Below are 14,849 nucleotides of genomic sequence, written 5' to 3'. Positions count from 1 at the left end.
CCAATTCTAACATTTTTGTCCTCTTTAGACCTTGCACACTGTCAGTCAAACCTTGTGGAACTTAGCAAGCTATTACAGAACTTGGAGATACTTCAGAGAACCCAGTCAGCGCCCAACTTCACCGACATGCAGGTAAACGACACAGCTGCTGGTCATGTGACTTAAGATCCTAACTTGCAACCTTTACTGACCGGCTCTTTGAATAGGCAAGGTGACACTCAAAAGGAAATTACTACTGTCGGGCTAACATTACTGTATTCATAACAATATCAATACACAGTCTGTATTCTGGACCTATTTATTTATTTAACGTGTATGTGTATTTTACCTACACGTGTATCTGTGCACCATATGTGTACAGCGGCTGTGGAGTCTAGAAGATGGCATCAGATCTCCCGGGACAGGAGTAATGGTGGGTGGGTGTGAGCCACTGTGTGGGTGCTGGGAACAAAAGCCATGTCTCCAGCCCCTCTGGAACGGTCTGTAATGCTGTTGAAGTCTGGTGTCAAATGCTTTACATTTAAAAATCTGTGCAGACCCACGCAGCCGCACACATCTGTGTCACTCTCTCGTGTCTCCTTTATAGTAACAGCGATGGCCCTGAAGTTCAATATCTAGAACTTTCTGAAGTATGGCCATCTTTTAATGTAGAAAGCAAGGCTCGCAGCCTCGAATCTTATTTTCATTTTTGCGCACTAGAAATATAATTTTCACGAGTAAGTTGCAGAAGCAGTTTTGGCTTTTAGTAGAATGTCTTTCTCCCTTGGCTGGTTTGCTTTGGGGTTCTAATGATTTCCTACTAACTTTCTGGGCTCTTTGTATGTGTTACCATCTGTGTGAACTTAATAATCCTTTGTTGCTTTTAACTATTTGTGTAATGTAGGCTAACTGTGTAGATATTTCAAAGAAAGACAAGCGGGTCACAAGACGCTGGAGAACAAAAAGTGTCAGCAAAGATACAAAAATACAACTGCAGGTACAGCTTTTGCTTCCTATTGCTTCACATTTTCATTCACTTTTAAAGCATTGGTCTCTGTTTCTGTCCCCTATCAGCCCCTGGTGTGAGACTGAAGAATAGCTTAACTGCTTTATGGCCTATTCTTTGCAGGCAAAGTCATGTCATCTAAAAATCTAGTTATTTGTTTTAGTTAATTAGTCACAAGTGCAAAAAACCTTGAAGGGTAAGCATGATCCAACTCGGCCACATGGTAATATTTCCATCCTCAGTGATAACCTTTGAAACAGTAAAACTTAGGCAGAAAGCCACTTTAAGATCTGGAAAGGCAGTGGACAGTAACGTACATTCCTTTATGTAGTCTCGGTAGAGGAAGGCGCTTTTTTATGGGTGAACTTTGCCCACATGTTCATCAAGACCGTGTAGGAGGTGCTGTAAAGTAAAAATCAACACCCCAGCTATAAGAGTGATCACTGTGGTTCTCTGGCCTCATAAATTATGCACTTGTTCTAAACTTTCTGGACTTTATTTGCTCCTGCTCAAGTTATAGATTAATTATCAAGTTATCAAATTAATTGAATGACCACTGAATTCTGTCTCAACTCTGAAATTATATAATTACAAAGGTAAATGGTGTCCGGCCTACAACAATCACCCTAACATTGGAACTAAAAATCTCCACAGTGCGTGATTAATTTCCTTGAAATAAAAATTTTAATTACAATGAATAGTTGTATATTTTAAAATATGATCCTCTTACTTTATTGCATTTCAATGATGCAGAATATGCTGAATGACTAAAACCCCTCATGCAAGAAATCATATTTCTTCCAAATCTTGACAAAAACCTCCACTATTCTTCCCTTAGCTCTGTAAGATGATTGCTTACCTGCACAGTTAAAATTAGACTTCAATTTCATTTTTAAAAATTATAATGTCAATGAGTTAAGGTCCTAAGGCAAAGGTAAAAGTATCTACTTCAGTGCTCTTTCCTTCCTTCTGAATAATTAACAAAAGTAATTCTTCCCTGATTCAGACTGCTTGAATAACATTCTTTGCATTGCGATTCTGAATGTGTCAGTCACAAACTGCTGGTGTGCTTCCTAATTTACTGCGATTCACGACACACTCTCACACGCAGTAAGCGTCAGTGTTTCTGTTGAGAATGTCTGCGTCCCATGAATGTAATTCTGTGTGTTGCTTTGAGCAATCTACTTTTGTGTGTTTCCTATTCTGTTCATAATATTAGTGCGTTAGGGAAAATATGCAAATGATTTCACACGAAACTCATTTCCCCAGGTTGAGCTTATGATTTGTCTTGTTTGTTTTTTGGCCTTGTATCTATGTTCTTGTGGCTAAGAAAGCAGAATCATTTTTGCAGCCAGAAGAACCCTTTCTTTAAATAAAAGAATTGAAGAAGGCCAGCAGCCTCAGAACATACCCATTTGTCATGGAGGCTAGTTCAGTCTGTTTCTGTAACACATGCCACCCTTGTCTTGAGTGAACTGGCAGCAAGTCTGAGCGCGATACCCCTGGCTGTCTGTGGGGCCAGGGCTCCCACCACAAGCCACTCGGTCCATCTTAACCCGGGAGGAAACAGAGTCTAGCTCTGGTTAGTATGTGTGCAGAGAAATCATGAGTCATCAGAAGAAATTGACGCAAAAGCAGGCGAATCTCTGAGTGGCTGCTTTGAATTTCTCACTGGTGCTGCTCTTGCTTTGTTTGACCAAGGAGTGACACAGATGGCCCTTGTGAGTCTTACTCACGTGAGGAACCTGAGATTGCTTCATCCCCACATCCACTTTACCTTTTTCCAGAGCAGCAGTTGTGGTTTTCATGGAAACATGGACTTTGGATGGCAGTGAGCTATTATCAGTCACTCCCAGAGAGCCTTTGCCTCCACTCTGACTTACAGGGTGTGTTGTTGGCCGGAGTGCTGCTGTCATTCCCCTTGAACATTTGCTTGCTTAAGGCAACAGACCTTCCGAGAGCCGGCAGAAGTCCATAACCAGAGCAGGACTGGCGCCCCTTCACTGTGCTCACCTGCTCCGGCAGGAACAGCTTTGCTCGGCAGTCTTGCCTACAGAAAGGCACAACATTTATTTCTACCATAGTGGATTAAAGGTTCCTGATGCAACTATCTCCTCACCCTGGCTGTTTCTCCTTTCTATTTCCAAAGCTTTTTGATCATGAGGCTTCCATCCCACAATGCCAAATATTTCTTTGAGTTCATTGTCATCTCCGTCTCCAGGATGACCACTTTCTCAGCCATGTTGAGAGATTCTTGGGTCGTGACAACTCATTTTCTGTTTGTAGCTTTGGTCATTAGCCACTGAAGGAGCCAGGCTGGGAGGCAGTGGTCACTAGGTGATGGTCACAATCTTTGTTGATGCTCTGTCACTCTGCTTTGATCCATCATTCTGTAGTAGTTGTCATCTTAAAAGAATTGTAAGATAAATTATTTTTTAGATTGGTTCCAGGAAATAGAAAATAAGATGTGCTATACCGAGAACTTATTCTTGCCTAGGGTACCTGGCTTACCTTACCTGAAGATGAAATTGAATGCTAGCCTTGTTTGGTTACATTTGTTCAAGATGCTATTGGATTGTTACTCTCAAAAATCTGTTGCATAACTTATGGAGTCAGTCTTTGTCTTGAAGGTTCTTTTGGGGATTATCTTTAGAGAAAATAGCCATCCAGGTCTCCCAAACTTCAGATTTTTCTGGTTCTAATAAAAATGTCAATACTGCTGTATAACCAAAAGTGCGATAGAAGAGAAGCACTGGGGCCCTGTCATATTAATAGAGTAAATTAGATGAAGGTCCTAGGTACTGTAGGCATCAGGTAGATAGGGTGAAGTTCCTAGTGGCCTATAAAATTACCCATGATTCACATGAAGCTGTCCTTGTCCCTGACATGTGAAGATGAGTTCTTCCTTTTATTACATTAAGTGTGGAGATTTTGTACAGAAAACCTTCGTAGAAAATAGATTATGTTTGACATGCATGCATGCATATGCAAAAAATTTATAAAAGTGAAAGTAATTTGAAAAATGTAAAACAAAATCAGAGATGTGAGAAATCAAAACATTTGTCATTCCATACAGACGAAAGTAATCATGATGTTTTTTAATGTCATTTGTTGGGCTAACCTAAGAAACTTAGCTTTGGCTAACTGGAAATGAAACTATTGTTCCCCGTCTTGAAGACTCAGAGTCTGTAACATTGAGGTAGTGTTGAAGAATGAGAAGGAAACGCCATTACCTCTAGGCTTCTTCGGGTTTGTGCTTAGTACATGCCACCAAGTGAAACCTGCACTCTCAGTTACTAACTGGCGTGTTTAGGCATTGTCCCACACTCTCCCCAGCTCCCCTCGGCCCCAGTCTAGTAGGACTGGCCTCTGCCTTGGGAAATTCTTCAAGTGGAAATACCATCAGTTTCCTAACACTGAGTCCCTAGCAGCAGGTCTTTTGGTTAGGGGTTGAATTGGGGGTTAAAGAACCCTGTTTCTCTTCCCCTTATTCTTTTCTCTGAATATGAATTTTTTGCCTTTATGTTTTATATAATTATTTTCCCCCTGAGCTTGCCTGCAAGTTTTCTTCATTACTGGATGTTTTTTGACTTAATACAATTGTGTCATTGCATTTTTTAAAAGTCGTGCGCACATTCAGTTTACTTCAGAATGGCAGGCTCCTAGTTAATTCGTTAATTCATAGCTCTCCCTCTTCTTTTGGGATTGTGTTCAGGAAGTGGACTCAGTGTCTGGGTGTCCTGAAGTGAGAATAAAGAACATTCCTTGTGGCATGAATGTCCGTTTGACCTGTTTCAATGCTAAGATTTTTTTTTTTTAAGAAAAGTAAATTACAGTTAAACATTCTCTCCTCCTCTGTCTGACTATCTTTCACATCCCCATGAATCCCTTCTCTTCATCCCAACCCTGTGTTTTTACCCCTTTTCTTCTCCCGTTCACTGTCAGGAAGGGCCACCTGCGAAGGGCCAGTTCAACACGACCCGGCGCCGGCAGCGGCTAGCGGCAGCAGTGGCTACAACAGTGAGTGGATTTCTATCTCACACGAGGGGCTGTGCACTCGGGGATTGATGTGATGACTTCCCCCGGTGTGGACCACCTGTGGCCTGGCCGGCTGACATCGCTTTTGAATGTTCCCTGGCTCTCCTTGCATGGCAGGGATTGGACATGGAGTTTTTCTGTTGTTTGTTTGTGTTTTTGTTTTTTTGGTGTTTTTTTTTTTTTTTTTTTTTTTTTTACAAAGGAGAGCCAGTTTGTAGTCCTGTTCTTTTACTGCCATTGGGAGAAGTGTCTGAAACTCAAGTTTAGCCAAGTTTGAGAAACTGACCATGAGGCTCTGAGATGGGAGAATTTCCTTAAATGATAGTGTTTTATTTACTTAACTTTTCCATACTGCTACCAGGACCTTTGCTAACTCCTTTTTGCTTTTCTAAGAAATGTCCCAGTACTACAGAAATTAGCTGTGCTTTTATTTTGTGTAGCAGTATGCCTGCTAGAGAAGGACGTGAGAGGATGAGAAAAGATGAATTTTGATGTCATCTCTACTTGGCTACCCAAACACATAGCAAGGAAAATCGCTGTATAGAAAGATGGTGTCTAATCTAAATGCAGAGGGTATTTTTTACCCTCAAGAGACAGAAGAATAGCTAGAAGGACATAGGTGGACAAGGTAAAGAGTCGTGACTGTCCATATGCAATATGAGGTAGAACACCTGACCATAGCGCCGTTGGCTGGATAAGAGTAAGTCATAATATTAATTCATCCCAAGATCTTGTTCACTTTCAAAAATAGATTCTCGAATTCATAGTAATCGTGGATGTTAGTTTTTGTCTGTTTCTTATTTTCTGACTTAATAAAGAGTGAGAATTTCTAAAAGTAATAGTGAAACATTTTTGATTGCACTGTAGAGCAGCTCCTGGCTTTAGGGCTCTTGGCTTTCTCGCTGGTGGTCAGCTCTGCTGTGATGTGTAAGTGCTTAGGTAGACTACAGGACAGAATTACTTTGATAATTGAAACAACCACTGACTTGGAATTAATTGGGGGACTGACTCCTACATTCATAGTTCTACAGATATTTGAACCAAGTCATTACTGAAATTGTGCTTATGGCACAGTGGATATATTCAAATGCACATGAATGGGGTCTCTGCCGCTGGTCCAGCCGCAGATGCTGACAGTAGCCACCTCTAACCAGCTAAAGTAACAAAGTGAAGAAGAAATCCAGATGATCTTTAGAGAAGCTACGATATCATAGTCTGGAAAGCAAAACCCAGTCATCTTGTGAAAATGCTAACGCTGCCTCCAGCAATAACATGCAAGGAGGGGGATTGTACTTTTGCTGGGTTTGGTTTTCAAGCTTTGAATACAATGAAAATAATAAAGTTAGGATTAGCACTTCTTTGCACAGAGTAAGTTTGTATTTTCTTCAGTCGGAAGCAGAGGAAAAGGCTTTTTAAAACAAGAAGCATTATTAATACCCATATCCTAAAATAGCTGTGACCACAAAAATTACAAATTTAACTTAGATGATTCTAGTAAAAAAGAAAAGGTACCATAAACATTAAAATAATTATAGGACTAACTGGTGCTGAGTGGCCACTGGCCTCTTTAGGAGCTGTACTTTGACTCTGTGCGTAAGAGGCATTGAGCAACATCCATCGCTGACCCCTAACGAACATCGCCACCCCAGGGGCCTGACTCAGCCTCCCTATTTTTTTTGGTGTCCCTGCTCTTCCCAGCACTGACATTACCCTACATTTGAACCTGCCCTCTCCTGCTAGAATCCCTTTACAGAATCCTTGTCAGTTTTATCATTTTCCACTCAGGTATCTGGCGTGAATACTTTTGTACCAAAGAAAAGTTTGCCTGAGGAGATGTTTCCAAAGTTTGTTCTTGTTGGGCCTTAACACTGGCACTCAGAATGGCCAACTTTCTCCATTAGCCAGAGCTCACAAAGCTTCAAGCTGGAAACAGAAACACTGGCCCCAACTATGGAAACACAAGGCCCCCAAACCAGCAGTACCTCAGAAGTATCCTTGAATGCAAATTGCAGAATATGAACCGGGGATTTTTCACCCTGGCTCTCCTCTAAGCTCACTGTTACTAGATGCAGTGGTGTGCCTTCTTTCCTGGCAATCATTGCTACTTTTGGGGACCAGCAGTTTCCTCACAAACTCACTTTTCCCTTGCCTTATTTATAGGTGAGTTTTGGTTGTAAGCCTAGCCTTTAATGGCTGAGCCATCTCTCCAGCCCTATAGGTGAGTTTTAAGGGCAATATTTCCATTCCACACTGCAGTTACTGGTATCAGAATGTTCTAGAACCTGGGTTCCTGCCTGTCATAGGGCTTCTAAGAAGACTTGAGGTTCTTTCCTGACCTGAGCAGAGGAGAAAGGCCTAAATCCAGCACTGGATATTCTCAGCTCCTAGCATGGGGAACTGTTGTCAGCTCCCTCTCCACCCATCACTGCCAAGAAGCTAATTATCACTTATGATGTTTTCTATCTAGATGATGTCCAAATGTCAGTGAATGAAAACTGAGTCCCCAGGCTGAAGTACATCCTGGTTTATATTCTCTATTTTACAAATTCCTCCATTAAGTGACCCATTCAACACCCTTCTCCTAACCAAAATAATAATAACTTTAATTCATTTGAAAGTATATAAAAATAGTTTTCATCTTCCCAGGAAACAGTCTGGTTGCAATTAGCACAGAGTTCATTCCCCGTGGAGCCTGTATAACGCCACTTCCGGGTTTAGGAATCACTTGAAAATTCAATGATGGTCAAATTATAAATTTGTAAATTATGTGTTTCTTCTCAGCGTTTAATTCCAGCATTTATTAGAGAGGCCGTTGTCTTGGACAAATGTGGGGCCTTCTTGGGCTCCGTGGGTTTGCACAGTGGCCCCTCTGCTAGTGGTCCCAGGCTGATGTAGCCCCCTCCCCACCCATTCACAACAGACACCTATGCCGGCTCAAACCTTGAATCCGTGATGGTCCTTGAGTGATAATGAGACTTTCCCTTGACCCCCTTGACCCTGATATCTCCCAACACCAAACACTCGCATTTGTTTCACTTAGTGTTCCTTGGTCTACCTTTAGTCATTTTCCACACAGACCCCATGCTTCTCTTACTGTCCCCGTCGGTCCTCTGACACTGTTGTCACAGAAGCACCCCAGAGAAGAGTCCTCCAAGTAAGGGAACTCCATCCTCCCAAATGACTCGTTCTCTACTGCTTATCTGTCTCAAATCTGGAACAGGAGGAAGTTCTGAGCCTGATAAGATAGGCAGCTCTTGACATCTCCCAGTTAATAGTCCCTACTGAGTGAGCATAAAAGATAATGGCATTGACACCTCTGAATGCCTCGGAGAACTTGTGTTAGCATGCTGAGCTTAGCTGGCCTTAGTGGGGGAAATTTCATGCTGTCTTTCTTCCTCAGTCATATCTTCTTCCCTTTGCTCTCTCTCCAGATAGATTACTCACTAACTGACCTGAACTACACCAGCCAGTCCCTCAGAGGACCTTTGAGATAGTAAGGTAGTTGTTGCCCATAGGCCAGATTTTTTTTCTGTCTTCTCTTACTTATCAAATCCATGAAATTTAAACTAGAGAAAATATTTTAAAAAGTGTTTTACATGCCCTCGCACCCCCACTCACGCACCTTCGTCCTCCTATGGAAATATGCAAGTCAGTCAGGGAGAAAGAGCGAGCATTTCAGTTGTAGAAAATTCTACTTTTGTGGAGTCTGTGGTATGGCTCCCCAGGGCAGCTGCGTGAACATCTGTATGGTAAGATTAAGAGAAAGGTTACCGGTTGACTTGCTGGAAGAATAGTGTTTCTATTTCCCAAGAATGATCAGCCAGTTGCATTTGTGACCTTCCGGTTGACCCCTCTAAGGACAAGAAAGTGCTTAGCCTTCGCCCACACAAGCCCAATCCAGTCTGGGCAGGGAAGTTTCATATTGGGGAAGGTCTACAAGAATAAGACCTTTTCCACGTAACACTGTTCACTGGTTCACAAGCCACACTCATCCATGTAACAGAGTCATGTGTGATACACAAAGGCAAAATGTTTCATCTGTGAATATATATTCTAGTAAGTATATTTTGAAGTGTCGGAGCCTCTTTAAGTCATTAGTGTATGTACTCATCCCCCCCGCCCCCGTGACTATAGCCCAAGTGAGTCCTCTAAGCATAGTTTTATGCATTTATTAAGATCCTGCCCAGGCTCAAAGAGAACTGAGCATCAGTTGCATCCTGACTGTCAGACCAGGTCCATGACTTCAAGGCTCAGGTTGCTTTTTTTTCTGCCAGTTACTTTTGGAGACAAGTGAAGGTTCACATGTGTGTGGGCTTTTCTTCATTCTATAGCCATTTTTTTCTTTGTAAGCACGAAAACGGGAGCCCTGGAAATTCCTGAACTATCAGAAACAAGACTCCCTCTCCCCAGCCCACACTGCCTGCTAGATCAGTGAGGACTGGGAGTGTCTGAGCAGGGCATCAGGGAGGAGGAGATGGCTGTAAGGTTTAGGGAGGGCCTTGTCTGTGTAGGGGATGCTAGACCCGGATGTGGCGACACCTGGATGATTCACACCTCCCTTCCAGGTTCCGTTCAGCGCCACCATGTCTCCAGTGCGGCTGCATTCTTCCAATCCCAACCTCTGTGCAGATATTGAGTTTCAGACCCCTCCAAGCCACCTCACCGACCCTCTGGAAAGTTCCACGGATTATACCAAGCTACAGGAAGAATTTTGTCTAATTGCACAGAAAGGTAACACAACAAGGTGTTTTCTTTGAGAGTCTGATGAAAGAGTCATTACTTTATCTTTGTGTGGGTGGTGATGGCGGATGAGCTGGTTATTGTGTGGTTACTAGAGTTCGGTAAATATACGAGATGTGGCAGGTTGCAGGGCCCCTGCCCACTGAGACAGTGCGTCTCACAACCTTCAGTTCTGGCTGAGTATCGTGCCGTTGCCGTTGCAAAGGAAGGGGACCGGAAAACAAAGAAGGGGTTTCCTGGCCCAGCCGGATACTGCCGCAAGCCATCATTGATTTCAGTGTCTTTTAGTTCTCTTCTAATAGGTGTTTACTTAATTGTTGCCAGGAAAATGCATTCCTTTTTCAAACAAGTTTCGCCCTTGTGTGTTTCAACTGGGCCCAGCTGAGAGCCGCCCTGTGTCGCTGATGCGGCTTGCTCAGTGCATGCTGGGCTGGCAGACGCAGAGTGCCTTCTCTCACTTTCCTGGAAGGCTGCTCACAACCACATGGTTCTTCCTATGTGTGGCACTTAGGGCTCTGAGACCCTGGGAAGTGGAAGCTGCCGGCCTTGTGCTTGAACTGCTGAAGCACCAAACCCATTACACTGGGCTTTCCAGAGCGCCAAAAGCCAGCTCAGATTGGAAGAATGTGAAGTCAACCACACACTTTTCCTTAAAATATTTATTATTCATACAGCATTCTGCCTGTGTGTATGCCTGCACACCAAAAGAGGGCACCAGATCTCACTGTAGATGGCTGCGAGCCACCAAGTGGTTCCTGGGAATTGAACTCAGGACCTTTGGAAGAACAGCCAGTGCTCTTAACTTTTGAGCCATCTCCCCAGCCCATCAACCACACTCTTGAGTGTCTTGGGTATATTAAGTTTTCAGTAAGAATGGGTTAAATTTGATATAATTAATCAACTACAGCATAGAAGGTATAACAAATAGACTTGCTGTAGATCATAAGGAGCCTTGAATCCCCACTTGCTTCTGACATGCCATTCAGCTTGCAGTAAATGGCGTTCACCTTTTGGTTTAAGGCAGCACCTCCTTAAGCAGTGCCGTTTGAAAGATCATGAGGGAGGGACACACCTCATATCGTTTCTCAGCTCCTTTCACATGTCGTCGTAACATAGTTCACCTGAGGCTGCTGGGCATAAGTTTGGAAATATTCTTGAAACGGTGGGGTAAATGGAACATGTCCAGTGAATATGCTAATGAAGAACTTTCTTGGTTAGAATAAGAAGCGGGTGAGTGCTGCAAGGTGGTGGTGGAAACTTAGCAGAAATGTATAATGTCAGACTATCAGCAAGGTGATACTGTGGTTTTAACAAGCATCTCAGCTTCTGATTGGCTCCCTTGCCGCTATGATGCTCTCTAAGTTTCACTCCGCAGCTACTTACAACATAATCAGACACCATTTTCATTTCATTATCCTAAAACAATAATAATAATAATAAATCATTTTATTATTTTTTTTATGAATTTGTCTGTTGATGCTATCCCTAACTCCTTGTGAATGCATTTTTCACTGCTTTGTTAAACTGGATGCTAATTTTGTGACCAGAGCCAGTGGTGTCCTGTGCAGCTCAGATTCCTAGGGAGTATTTTTGCTTGTGGGTCTGGTGGCAGCCATCAGGGAGAGAGGACACATGTGAAGGCAGCCTAGGACAGAACCTGATGGGACCCCAAGGGAGCTGTGGTTGGTCGGTTACAGTCCTGAAGCTTCCAAGAAACTCAAGCTTCATCAGTGTTTTAAACCCTATGTTGACAGTAAAGGGTTTTTTTTTAATTGTTGTTTCTGTGTGTTTGTTTTGTTTTCAGCAGATATCCAAATGCTCCACACAAGGGGGGCAAAATGGACAGATTCGTGCCTTGACTAGACTCTTTGGACAGGCATTATGAGGCACTTTGAAAGTCAAAAGCAGGGTTAATTCCAGCTTGTTACCTTTCGGCTGGTGGAATATTGCACATGAATTAATAGGTTGTGAGGCTGGGAACATGGCCTTGCTTGCTCAGGCTAAGGCTCCATTGCAGAACTGCGAAATAAAAACAATTGTCAGTTTCAGCTCTAAGAGAGCGCCTCCCCAGTTCCGCCTTACCCGCTCACCACCACCCTTAATTCAGGCCACTCTTCTGAACTGGATTATAATTGCTCTAAAAATAATCTTTTTCAAATAAGGGAATGCCTATTTCTGAAGACTACGCATGCCTTTGAAATGCCATTAATAGAAAAATAGGGGTTGTAAATTCAACCTTTTGTGGTTGAATTTGTGTCTTATATTTTACCAGTACAAGTTGTTGGTTATGCAGGAAGTGAAGGAAGAGGTATTGCCTCTCTTGGTGCCTTTCAATCAGAGCACCCTTGACATGGAGACAGTGCTGAGAAAGCAGGACGAGGGCTGTTTTTAAAGCCGAATCGTTTTCCACATGAAGGAAACCAGTCAGAAGTTCTGGGTCCGCTGCCTGCCTTATGTTGACAAGACATAAATCGCTCTTTTTTGGAGGTGTGCGCTCTGTGGAAATGACTGTGATAATTCTGCACTTCAGCAGAATGGCTCTAAATATTATCACAAAACATGACAAACAAAACCTACTTCCCTTTCCTGCTAGAGATACAAGTTAATTTCTGAGTACTGAGGTTTAAAATTGATATTGATATTTTGGATGTTGCTTCCAGATCTGTGTTGGCTCAGCTGGTATGAAATATAGAAATTTCCATTTTAATTAATTACACTTGCCATATTTGTCTTGGGTATAGATACTTAGGTTCCACTTAAGGCTACTTTTTTTTTTTTTTTCCTAAAGGCTTAATTTTTTTTTTTTTTTTTTTTAGTTAGACCATAACCTGGTCTTTCTGGAGAATGCCTAGATAGCAGTTAGTATCCACAGAAGCCAGCGCCCTACGTTGTTTGTTTAGTGTCTGTTTCTCATTTCTCTTCCACTCAGTGCACTCCCTTCTGAAGTCTGCATTTAACAGCATAGCTATAGAGAAGGAGAAGCTGAAGCAGATGGTGGCTGAGCAAGATCACAACAAAGGCCACAGCACACAGATGGCCAGGCTCCGACAGTCACTGTCCCAGGTAAGCCCCAGGATCTTCTCATGCAAGGCCAGCAGATGAGGCAGAGGCTGAGGGTGGGCCTGCGGCGCTGGGGATGGGTGGCATGTTCCCCTAACCCTCTCCCCAGACACTGCAGCGTCAATACCGAATTGTATTAGTTTTCTTCCCTAAAAATGTCAAGGTGAGAGTGAAAGTGAGCTGAAATTGCTGAGCACATGTAATTGTTATTTTGACTACTTGAATTAATGTCTGCTGTCACTTGTCAGATAGTTCCTGATTTGAAAACAAAAATGATACAAGCATTTATGCATAATTTCCATGTTTAAGGAATACCCTAGAATATATTCACCCCAATGGTAAACAGAACATGTCTACTAGGCCTTCCACACTATATTTCCTACGTGTATCTTAATCTGGTGAAAGTTACTAACGACTATGAACTTACTGCTTTTCTGACTTACACTCATGGGCTTTTCTGCCTGTTACGTTCCCTGGACTAGACTTTTATAGTTTAGCACAGGTCGTGTTTTATCTCACTAATAATAATCACACTCTTGTATACCTCAGAGTTGAGGTTTCTGATAAGAGTTCTTGAAAACCACATACTTCCTCCTCTGACTGATTTTCTCAGTCAGTCCTTAAATGCACTCAGTTTGATTCCTTTGAGCATGCAATGCTGTTATGTGATTTTATTGTTCGAGAACTCGGTGTTTATATAAAATATTGTTCACTTTCTGGTGCCTTGGATCAGAGTGAAGGAGCCAACAAATCCTGGGTAAGTGGTTCTCCGTGTGGATCCAATCCTGCTTGAATATTCCCCCGTAGTCCCTAAAACGAGGTGTGAACTCTCATTGCTGTGTCTTTTTCTGTACCTGACCTGTCAGTCTTTTCCGTATTCAGTCTCCTATGATGAAGTGCCAGTATCTCGGCTACCCATACCTCAGCACCATAGAGCGCTAAAAGCTGAGTATACGTATGCTGCTTCCGGTGCCAGATCAGGGCCGCAGGAGCATGTGCGTCACCACAGCGCCCGCCTGGCAGCTACAGAGGACTTCACTAATAACCTTGCAAAGGCTCTGGCATCTGCTCTTGTCAATGAGTCCGTTCAGTGCTCAGTTGACGTTAATTGATCTTCTGAATCATTATTGTGAATGCACCATGAAGCAGAAAGATCAAAATAGTGGTCAAACAAGCATGCAGATGTCACCTTGAGGACACATAAACTATACCCCAAACCCCCAAGTGTGGCCGTGTTTTCTCTTGTATGTGTGGTTATGGAAGCTGGTGACATAAATTGAACATATACTGAGAAAAACAGGATTTGTTTCTTGCTTGCTGCTTGCTTGCTTTCATTTGCTTCTTGTTAAGACAAAGAAGGGGCTTGAGGTCTGGGAATATGACTAGGCTGATCAGATGCCTGCCTACCATGCACATAGCCTCAGGTTCAGCCCCTAGCACCACATAAAACTGGGCAAAGTGGCTCATGCTTTCTAACGCTAGCGCTCAGGACACGGAGGCAGGAAGATCTGGTGTTCAAAGCCTTCCTCAGCAACATAGTGAGTTTGAGGCTAGCCTGGGGTTCTAAAAAAAATGGAAAAGATATCTAGGATTGCCTTTGGATGGATCTAGAAATGACTGGGAAGAGAGGTTGCTAGGAAGCACGTCATTTGCTCATTCCTGTACACATTTAACTGACTAGATGTGCAGGATACAGAATATCACAGAGCTGGTACCCAGGGAGCTCATGACCTTGCTGGTAAGTGAGCACTGTCCATCCAGGAAAGAGCTACAGGGACCGGACTGGACCATTCCAAGCAGTGCTTGGCAGGACAGATTTTCTAGGGTTACAGTTGTTGAAGAGCAAGAGGCCACTGAGGTGGAAGCACAGAGGGATCTGACTTCCTCAGGCGACAGCTCCGAAGGGATGAAGAGGGATCCAGCACTAAAGTGAAGGAGTGAAATAAAGCGAAAGTGTGTCAACCTTCTGAGTCAAAATATTAAAACACACCTTCTGAGTTACAAATTTTTCCCTCTCTTGAGAGAC

General features: G+C 42.9%; 1 protein-coding gene across 5 annotated transcripts in view; it reads left to right on the top strand.

Annotated features, from left to right (window-relative positions):
• The window catches only part of Osbpl6 (oxysterol binding protein like 6), a 162,331-nt gene that overhangs the window by 125,666 nt on the left and 21,816 nt on the right, over positions 1-14,849 (top strand). For 3 of the 5 annotated variants that reach the window (XM_055600059.1, XM_055600060.1, XM_055600061.1), the window contains 5 exons: positions 29-132; positions 884-976; positions 4,931-5,005; positions 9,589-9,754; positions 12,693-12,826. In XM_055600059.1, coding sequence (XP_055456034.1) covers positions 29-132; positions 884-976; positions 4,931-5,005; positions 9,589-9,754; positions 12,693-12,826 — 572 coding nt within the window. The remainder of the gene's footprint in view (positions 1-28; positions 133-883; positions 977-4,930; positions 5,006-9,588; positions 9,755-12,692; positions 12,827-14,849) is intronic. The other 2 variants (XM_055600062.1, XM_055600063.1) reach the window with 2 other exon arrangements.

Source organism: Psammomys obesus, unplaced genomic scaffold (assembly GCF_907164565.1).
Source record: "Psammomys obesus unplaced genomic scaffold, mPsaObe1.curated_primary_1811, whole genome shotgun sequence".
Classification (NCBI taxonomy): Eukaryota; Metazoa; Chordata; class Mammalia; order Rodentia; family Muridae; genus Psammomys; species Psammomys obesus.
The sequence above is the reverse complement of the archived record's forward strand: the minus strand, read 5'-3'. Positions and strand labels throughout refer to the sequence as shown.